This window comes from Gekko japonicus, unplaced genomic scaffold (assembly GCF_001447785.1).
Source record: "Gekko japonicus isolate JY-2015 unplaced genomic scaffold, Gekko_japonicus_V1.1 scaffold654, whole genome shotgun sequence".
NCBI classification, from domain to species: Eukaryota; Metazoa; Chordata; class Lepidosauria; order Squamata; family Gekkonidae; genus Gekko; species Gekko japonicus.
The window spans coordinates 453,329-463,690 of NW_015160228.1; the positions used below are offsets into that span (position 1 = coordinate 453,329).

At 46.4% G+C, this 10,362-nt stretch overlaps 1 protein-coding gene across 3 annotated transcripts in view; it reads left to right on the top strand.

The window, feature by feature from the left end:
* NTRK3 (neurotrophic tyrosine kinase, receptor, type 3) overlaps positions 1 to 10,362 on the top strand; it is a 534,208-nt gene that overhangs the window by 128,422 nt on the left and 395,424 nt on the right. For all 3 annotated transcript variants that reach the window (XM_015411889.1, XM_015411895.1, XM_015411905.1), the window contains exons 2-3: positions 6,382 to 6,456; positions 8,872 to 8,943. In XM_015411889.1, coding sequence (XP_015267375.1) covers positions 6,382 to 6,456; positions 8,872 to 8,943 — 147 coding nt within the window. The remainder of the gene's footprint in view (positions 1 to 6,381; positions 6,457 to 8,871; positions 8,944 to 10,362) is intronic.

Sequence of the window (10,362 nt, forward strand, 5' to 3'; positions counted from 1 at the left end):
GGGAAAGAGAACCAAAGTGAGCCATTGTGTGCTGTGGACTTTTCCCCAGAGGAAGAAGCTGGGGTGTTCATCTGATGGAGTGTGCTTTGGAGCTCACCCAATGGGGATCTAAATCTTGGTCAAGACATTTATAGAGGATGGCCCTGTTGCCCACGAGTCAAATGGGGACCTCTGAGTTCAGAGGCAGGCGCTATGGAGGGCTGCTGTCAGAGGGCCCTGCCTCTGAGCTTCCCAGCCCACTAGAGGGACCATTGGCCCGATCAGTTTCTAAATGAAATGGATACATTCGTTGACTCAACTCTTTTATTGTCCATAGCAGGGCTATGGGCTGAGTGCCTCCTAACATGTTTGGAGTTCCTCATTGATGAAAAGATAAGACATCAAAGCAGAGAGGGCCTTTCCTTGCTTATCTCTAGACTAGAAATAATGCCCGTTGCGGAAATAAATACAACGGGATCTAGAAAGAGGCTCTGGGAGAGTGCTCTGGCTTTGGGCAAACAGTGTCAGTTTCCTGTGGCGACCTCAGCAGGGTTTAATGACGGAGTCCACTGTTTTCTCCAGAGGGACTGATCTCTGCTACCTGAAGAGCATTTGTATGTTTGAGTTATCTGTAGCCCTCACCTGGAGAGTGGTAACCATTGTTACCCATTCTCCTCTCCCCTATGAGGTATGTTATGCAACTGAAAATCCCAACTGCCTTGCGGGGGGGGGGAGTTTGAGGTGTGGAATGGAGTGAAGTCCAATCAGCTTCCATATGCAAAAGACCAGGTTGTCGCAGCAGTTGTGGTGTGGGCGGGACCCGGGCTTTGCCTTCTGATTGGTGGTGATATATGCTGAGGAGCAGTGCCATCAGCCATACACTAAGGGAGTGCATTTTAGAATTAGAACTTTGGCACCCACTACTCAATTATATATAAGGAGAGATGATAGGGTTCTGGTATCCTATGCCTCACAGTGTCAGCATCTGTTGTGTGGAAAGTGGACCTGCAATTTTTTAAAAAAAATCCCGTTTTGCAGATGGAGGAACAGGAGCCCGTCGGATATCAATTTGAAATCTTTCATTCAAAGCATAGTAGGAGTAAGCAACACTAATAAAAACTAGTTTGTAACTTGCCTCACAGGCTATACTCAGTGTTACGGTTATATGAAGAAGAACAAACTAGACTTGCAATTGGTGGTGATGGTGGGAGAAGATCACAAGGTCTTTCCATAAGGAAAGGTGGAGATTCAAAGTCAGAGACTTGGCAGAAGAACTGAATTTTCCAGTGCTGTTTAAATCGTTGCAGGAAGCCTGGATAGTAGGAGGCAGTGAGAAAGGAAAAGAAGCTTGAAACCAGGGAAAGCGGGGTTCCTGCACCATCAGCAGGGCCACCAGAGAAGTCCCTGTCCTCCCTTTATCAACTCAGAATCTTCTCCTGAAGGGACGTTTGTGCCGTTAATTCTGTAAAGCTTTTTTATGGCTTCAATCCACTTTAGGAGCTTTTTTTGTTTTGTTTTGTTTTTTTGGCTGAGAAGTTGAATCTGGACTCGGGGTGGAACAGTTGGAATGTAAATAAATATCAGTAATGAATAAACAACCCAGGGTTTAACAAAAAGGCAAGCCTTGGCAGAGCATAGAAGGGAAATAAAGAGAGATAAGAATGAGATAAAGAGGGTCCAAAAACTTTGGTATCTTAAATATTTGTGTATCTTGGCTTCAGCTTCCAATAGAGAATCTGGCATTTGTCTTAGACACCAATTCCTGTCCTTTAAACGCAGTGGTCCTGCCAGGTCATGTTTTCTGGCTTGTTAAAAAGGGTGTGATACCCAAGGGCCGGTAGCCCAACTTGGTTGGCTTGCTCGTCTTTGTAGGAGTAAATATGAGTCTGCAATCTGCAGAGCTGTTGGTCCAGCTTTGATATCCACGGAATAAGGAGATGCACAGAAGTGACAGTTCTCTTTCTGTTTTCTGACTTTCATACCATGCCTGCGAGAATGCCTTGAGCACAATGCAGTGATTTCCCTCCCCCCCCTTTTAAAGCAGGCACAAATGGGCCGTTGCATGAAAAAACTCATCTTTACTAGCAGGGAAGAAAAAAAGCGCCAAACTAATTTGTTTAATGTTTGCAAAGGTTACAGTTGGAGACTGAGCAGGAATCTTCCCAGCCTGGTTTTGGAAAACTGAGGAAAGGAAGGGAAATGTGGCACGTTTAGGTTGCTGGTTGGGTCTTCCTGAACTAGAAGCTAAAGGACAATGGAAACTGGATTCATAGAGCTGCCCTGATAGTCAAAGAACTGGTCACACAGGTGTGTTCATCCCACTTCAGTTCCAGCATATCGTGGTGGCCTACATGTGCGAACATGAACACACGAAGCTGTTTTCTACTGGTTGAGGCCACGGATCCATCTTGCTTAGGAGTGTCTTCAAGTTTTCCATGTCTGACCCCTGCAGCTGCATGGGACCCACTGAGCTGCAAGCATGTGACAAGAAATCATGTGACAACCCAGTCATGGGATAGGAACAGGAAGGGCCTGAGGTATGCCCTCACTTCCTTGTTGGATATGTTAAAGGGCTGGGAAACAAGGTTGCATGGGTAGAGGGCAGGGCTAATTTTGGGCAGGAACGCCCAGGAATGGAGTTCCAGCTGGCTTCAGAGTTGGCCACGCCCACTACAGCCAAAACCTCTGCATGCGTGGCTACAGAGGGAAGACCTGGAGAGTGACTCCCCCCCAGCAACTCCAAGGCGGGCAGGCCAGGGGGGCCCCTGGAAGGATTGGCGAGGCATTGACTCGGAGTCTTCCCCGGCCTGTCCAAGGGCCGACTTGCACCTGGGCAAGCCAAGGGAAGGTATGGGGGTGTGGCCTAATATACTAATGTGCTGCACTGTATGGGTGTGGCCTAATATGCTAATGAGTTTCTGTTGTTGGGTGTGGCCTATTATGCTAATTTCCTGCTGGGCTTTTTCTACAAAAAAAAAAAAAGCCCTGGCAGAGGGTGAGTTGAAGAAAAGTTGAAGGGAGTTAATGGCGACAAATATCCAAGTCCTCCTGTATCCCTCTCAGTTCCTGCAGCCCCTTCCAGTCCACAGAATGATCATTCCCAGGACCTTCATGGAGGAAGAGCTGCATGGTCAAAGGCTGGAGGAGGAAGGAGATGAATTCTCCCTTTCCCCTTGGCATAACTGCGCTTGCAGAAGAGGGGAAAGAAGGGATTTCACCCCCTTGCCCTTCCTGACTCTAGAAGTGATCTCTTTGGGTGGTGTCAGAAGAGGCTGCAGGAATGGAAAGGGATATGAGAAAATCCTCATGTGCTTTTTATGCATGGGTGGTTGAGCATTGGATTGGCTTTCTGTGACACAATTAAAAAACGGGGGAGGGAAATGACGTTCTGACTTTTATTTGTTTAGTGGCTTTGTTCGCATACTCCATAAGTGCTCAGTGATGTGAGGGCGGACATGGGTCCAACCTGTGGCCACCATTGCTGTTTTAGAGGACACTTTAGCCATTTAAATATTGCTGCACTGGGGCAGGTGATCTCATTCCCCCCGGCACCTTTCAAAGTGTTGAATAGCCATGGGGCTGTTTGGGCATTTTAAATGGCACAGAGAGGGGAAGCAAGATCACTTGCTGCTGTTCAAGACCGGACTTTCGTGACAGTTTTTAAACCGTTACATTTCTCTTTGAAACGGCATTGGCAGCCACGGTTTGTGCCGATGTCCGCCATAATGTGTAGTTTGGCTCTTAAAAATAGCAAATGACTAAAAATCAATAAGCTTAAAAGCAGCAGAGCAAAAATCAGCAGCACAGACAATGGTAACAATCCAGCACACACACAACTTTCTCTAAATGAAGGCAGGAGATTAAAACCACCTGTGTTTTAATGGTTGTAAAATGTGATTTTATCGTGTGTGGTTCAAATTGTTAGCATCTTTAGTTGACCTTGCAAGGGCTGAAAGGCAGGATCCAGTTTTGTAAAGAAATTGTAAACAAACCTGCAAAATTAGAAGAAAAGGATAAAATAATCACAGGACAGTTGATAAAGTACTCTGTGCATTAGAATGAGGGTGCAAAAATTAACATACTGCTTGGGCAAATAACGAAGAAGTTTACCTGATGCCTGAAATTTATTAGACCAAGTATTGGGGGGACTATGATATGTAATTCCATTTCATTGTCTGACGAAGTGTGCCATGCACACGGAAGCTCGTACCTTGAATAAAACTTTATTGGTCTTATAAGTGCTATTGGACTCTAACTTTGTTCTATTGATTCAGACCAGCACGGTTGCCCACCTGGATCTGTTATTGTGTGTGTAAAGTGACATCGAGTCATAGCCAACTTATGGTAACCCCATCATGGGGTTTTCAAGGCAAGAGATGAGCAGGTGTGGTTTGCCATGGCCTTTTTTTTGGAGAGGAGTGGCAAGTGGAGTGCCTCAAGGATCTGTCCTGGGTCCTGTTTTGATCAACATCTTTATCAATGATTTGGATGAAGGAATAGAGGGAATGCTTATTAAATTTGTGGATGATACTAAATTGGGAGGGGTAGCAAATATGGTAGAAGACAGAGTCGGGATACAGGATGATCTTGACAGGCTGGAAAACTAGGGTAAACAAATAAAATGAATTTCAGTGGGGATAAATGTAAAGTTCTGCATTTAGGTAGAAAAAATGAAATACATAATTATAGGCTGGGGGAGGCTTGTCTTGGTAGCAGTATGTGCAAAAAGGTTCTAGGGGTCTTAGTAGACCATACACTGAACATGAGTCAGTGTGATGCGGTTGCTAAAAAGGCAAATGCTATTTTGGGCTGTATCAACAGGAGTACAGTGTCCAGATCACACAAAGTGATGGTACCACTTTACTCTGCTCTGGTTAGACCTCACCTAGAATATTGTGTTCAGTTTTGGGCACCATAATTTAAGAAAGACATAGACAAGCTGGAACATGTCCAGAGGAGAGCAACGAAGATGGTGAGGAGTCTGGAGACCAAGTTCTATGAGGAAAGGTTGAAGGAGCTGAGTTTGTTTAGCCTGGAGAGGAGACGACTGAGAGGTGATATGATAACCATCTTCAAGTACTTGAAAGGCTGTCATATAGAGGATGTTACAGAGTTGTTTTCTGTTGCCCCAAAAGGTCAGACCAGAACCAACGGGATGAAATGAAATCAGAAGAGTTTTCGGCTGAATATTAGGAAGAACTTCCTGACAGTTAAAGTGGTTCCTCAGTGGAACAGGCTTCCTTGGGAGGTGGTGGGCTCTCCTTCTTTGGAGGTTTTCAATCAGAGGCTAGATGGCCATCTGACAGCAATGCCAATTGTGTGAACTTAGGCAGATCAGGAGGAGGGCAGGAAGAGTTGCCTCAGTGCTTATTTCTTGTGGCCCTTCCTTGCACGCCCAGGGAGTTGCTGATTGCCACTTTGGGGTCAGGAAGCAATTTGTCTCCAGGTCAGTTTGGCCAGGGATCCTGGAGGTTTTTTTGTCATCTTCTGGGTGTGGAACAGCGGTCACTGCGGGTAAGGAGGGGGAGGCAGGGATATTTTTGGGCAGGAACGCACACAGGAACGGAGTTCCGGCTGGCTTCCAAGTTGGCCACGCCCAGCAGGAACTCATTAACATAATAGGCCACACCCAACACCAGAAACTCATTAGGATTGGCTACATTAGGGGTGTGTGGCCTAACATGCAAAGGAGTTCCTGCTACAAAAAAGCCCTGGGTTTTGACAACAAACAAGGTAAACAGAATAAGAAGCAAAAGGTGGGTGTGGCTGGATGAGCACACTTCTGGTAACATGGGTGTGCGGCCTAATATGCCAATGAGCTGTGCTGTCAGGGGTGTGGCCTAATATGCTAATGAGTTTCTGCTGTTGGGTGTGGCCTATTATGCTAATGAGTTCCTGCTGGGCTTTTTCTACAAAAAAAGCCCTGTGGGGAGGTATTTGTGAATTTCCTGCCTTGTGCAAGGGGTTTGGACTAGATGACCCTGGAGGTCCCTTCCAACTCTATGATTCTATGGTTTTTTGCAAAGCAAGCCTGGGCTACCTTAGTGGTCTTCAGCGTCGACCCTGCTTCACTTCTGAGATCTGACAAGATCAGACTAGCCTGATTGTATAAAATAGCATCTGTTCCACACAGCCAACAAGAATGCAGCTGACACTTCCTATCAAGAGCCTGCTTGCAAGTTCTCTTGTTTGCTTCCCCTGAGCATACCATTGCTTACCATCTTGGCACATATGTACTATGCTTGGCAAATAATGGTGTCCTGCTTCTGTCATGTTGAAAGCAATCTATGAGTGAGGGTAAGCTCTCCCTCCTGTGCTGTTTGCCCTCTGCCCCCATCTAATGGCAAGCCATCTGCATCTCGTCTGATTTGCACTAAAAACTTCTTTCTGTTCTCACTACAGACGCATAGAGAACTGGAGGAATCTGCAGACGCTGCACGCTGTAGATATGGAGCTCTACACGGGACTCCGGAGACTGTGAGTATGTTGTGTGGGTATGCCAGTCAGTCCTTGCAGGGGCTTCCCAGACAGCTGAGGTTGCTAACTGACCAGAACAAAGGCTGGCCCCCCAGTTGTGCTGTTTAACAGCAGCTTGATCTGCAGAAATCAGCCGTTAGAATCTCTTGTTGGCAATGTGCTAAGCATGAGCATTTGCTAAGAACTGCAGACCATACTGCCGTTAAACAGAGCCTGGTTGAAAAATCAGCAACCTTATGACAAGTTGACCTGAAGTCTCAGACACAACACAGTTGCTGGGCAGTCATGTCTTCCCCAGTTTAACTGTTCCTCCCTGTTCTGTGTAGCTGCTAACCATGTTCCTTAGGGTTGCCAGCACTGTACAGGCATACCCCAGGAGCTTTGGAGGGGTGTGTGGCCTGGGGAAGGGGAATGTCACCAACGGTCCCCCAATGTTGCTCTAGGAATCCTTGCAATCTCTATGGTAAAGACCATAGAGATAAGTTGAAATCCCTAGAGCATTGTAGACACTCATCTGGCAGTGACATCATCTGCAACATTATTGCCCCCCCTCCCCATTTTTCTCCTGCTGCTTGGTGAATTGAGCCCAGGCAAAGAAGTGCAGGTGTCGGTAGGCAAGTGACAACCCTGTGTACCCCACTTGCCTTTCTTAATTCTTCCCAGCTAGGCTCCACTTCTGTTACGACTTCTTTCTTATGTTAAGGGTCCATCTTACATTGTGGCAGTGCTGTCGAAATCACAGGGGAGAGATGTTGTCAATAGGGTGGGAGGGCTGGGGGAAGGGATGTGGGGGGGCATGCAATTTTTGTGATGTCACTGATGTTGCTATGTCACTTCTGGGTTGTCCCAGATAGTCCTAGGAATCACTGGTAACTCTATGGGTTTACCATAGATTTTCTGGTGATTCCTAGACTACCCTACATCACTTCTGGGATTCCTCCGGAAGTGATGTAGGGATGTTGTTTCTTTTCCTGGAAAAAAAGGGGGGGGGGGAACTGAACCCAGGATATGACTACAAACCAAACGGCTAAGCTAAACCATATATATAAAAGTACAAATATTTATTAAGGTGTACACATGTTAAAACTTTCCTGATTAAAAAGTGCTTTGTCTAAGATCAGACTGTAAAAACTTGTCCACTATACATACATATGATGGGTAAATACTTTAAAACTGAAGACCAAATGTGTTTCGGCCCCTAAGGGCCTTCCTCAGTGGTCACTATTATCTATATATTCTAGACACACATTCAAAGACCTGTTGCAGAGTTTTAGTACACATATAATTAAACCGGATGTTGTTTCCTGAAATTGTTCAAAGAAAAATAGAGGGGGGGGGGAAGAAAGGAGAAGAAACTTCATTATTCTGTCCAAATGTATAAAAGAAATTATTATTGAATAAAAAATGATTCTATCAAAGATAAAGTTACCTTGTATACTTATAATTGGACTCCTGGTATTAGTGATGGGCCATAGGTATAGCCATATCACCTCCACAACTTATTCTGAATTAAAAAGTGAAATGAAATTGTAAAAAATTGTCAGTCAAATTGTATAATTAATTTCACCCAAATTGAAATGAAAATTATTACATTGGCTAACAAACCTGGTAACAGTGATTTTGTAGGTCTGAATGTCTGTCCCTCCATCAAGGTGAAAATTCTATTATTAGCTGCTGCACTGGCTTCAATATATATTAGTGAAACCAGGGTGATGCAATCACCAATTAGCATTGCACAGTGCCAGCCAGGAAAAGTACCAGATGGGAGGGGGTACAAAGGAGAGGGAGATAAGGAGCAGCATGGGGGGCGGGGGGGAACAGGTCAGCATACAGAATAGACAAAAACAATTACAGACGTTCACAAACAGCAAGTCCAGTCCACTTCCTCATTCAATCCAAAAGGCGCCCATGTTTGTACTTGGTAAATCCAAAACAACTCTCTTCTCAGGAGCACTCTGCACATGTTCAGGTTGGTAGAAGAGAGTTGTTTTGGATTTCAGGCTTTCAAGAGTCAAAAGCTCCTTCATCAGATACAAGTGGGAATGGAGATCCTTGAGCCCTGCTGTCCTAGTAAGAAGGACTCGGGGATCTCCATTCCTATTTATATCTGATGAAGGGAATTTGGACTCTCAGAAGCTTATACCCTGGGAATCTTGTGGATCTTTAAGGTGCTCTGGCTCTTTCACTGCAGACCAGCAAGGCTACCCACCTGAAACTATTTAAATGAGTGGTCTCCCTCCCCGCCTTTCCCCTGTTTTCCAGAGCTGCCTCACCCGGCTTGCTATTTTGGATTTCTGATTGGCACAATGTTCTTGCAACCGTCTCCTTGAGTTCACTGCAAGGAGGTTTGGAATGCCTAGCTCTCGCTGACCCTGTTCCCCCCCCCCATCCCTGTCCATTTAAATCTCTTCACAGGACAATCAAGAACACGGGCCTGCGGAGTATCCAGCCTCGAGCATTTGATAAGAACCCTCACCTGCGCTACATGTGAGTAACTTAGCTCCCCTGAGTCCCACTGCTGCCTTTCTGGAAAGGTTATTCTTGTTGCTTGGGGGGGCAGGTGGGAGGGTGGGATGGCGGAAGGGTGAAGGAGACACGGGTTAGTGAGAAGGTAAAATCATGAAGGGAAGGAGGAAAAGAAAGGGCTCTGGGAGGGATGGGAAGCCACAGCATCGGACCTCTCTTTCCCGCTGGGCAGCTGGCAGATTTAGGTGTCTTAATAACCGAGGCAACTTTGATTGCGGTGCTAATGAGCGATTCCTCATTAACAGCCCTTAGGTGGCTGGTGGAAGCTTCCCTTTCAGCATGAGGGTTCACAGGGACACTGCTGGGGGAAGGAAAGAGCAGCGGCACAGCCTCGCCGCACTGCCTGCAACCGTTCCACTCATTAACACTTAACGAACGCAAGATGCAAGGCAGGCTTTTTTGCCTCTCCTACCTCAGGCACACCGCTGACAGCTTGTGCTCTTAATTATCGACTTGTTAAACAGGCGGGCGAGACGGGCCAGGCAACATGATAGGTGCTCCTTGCCGGAGGCTGTTGCTAGGATAGAGCGAAGTTGAAAGGCACTCTGGAAATGGAGGAACCACTCAGATGATGGTTGCGCTTTGTGGTGGAGTAGTGGACTTGGTGCTGCTCTTTTGTCCTGCAATGCCTTTGCGGTGACTGTTCTTGAAGACTCTTGAACCATGCTGCATTATTGCTGTTCCAGATGTTCTCCAGTTTTTGGTTTGGGGGTAAATAGTAACGATTTTGGTAGGGTAGAAATTCTCTGTAAAAAGATTGGGAGGCTTTTCAGAGTGTGTTCCCCCCCTGGCGGCTGCTGGTGGTTTCTTTCTTCCCTGGATTCCCTGGCTGCCAGTGGGGATGGCACCTCTCTCCCTCCCATGAATTGATTGCTACTTCTCTGGATTCCTACTTCTTTCAAATGTGTCACTCTTTCTCCAGCCAGTTTGGTGTAGTGGTTAAGTATGCGGACTCTAATCTGGGAGAACTGGGTTTGATTCCCCACTACTCCACTTGCACCTGGCTGGATGACCTTGGGCAAGCCGTAGTTCTGATAAGAGCTGTCCTTGAAAAAGAGCCGTTTCTGTCAGAGCTCTCTCAGCCCCACCTACCTCACAGGGTGTCTCTTGTGGGGAGGGGAAGGGAAAGGAGTTTGTAAGCCGCTCTGAGACACCTTTGGGTAGTGAAGGGCGGGGTATAAATCCAATCTCCTCCTCAGAAAATGCTTCAAATGCATTGCTCCTTCTCTCACAAGTTCATTGTTTCTTCTCTCCCCCTGCTGGGATTAATTGTTCTCTTCCCTTCTGTCTCCCTCTTGGAATCAATTGCTGATTTCACTCCTTGCCCTGCCAATGGCAGAAGTTCATTGGTCTTTCCTCCCCCACCCCAACTGGTTCAGC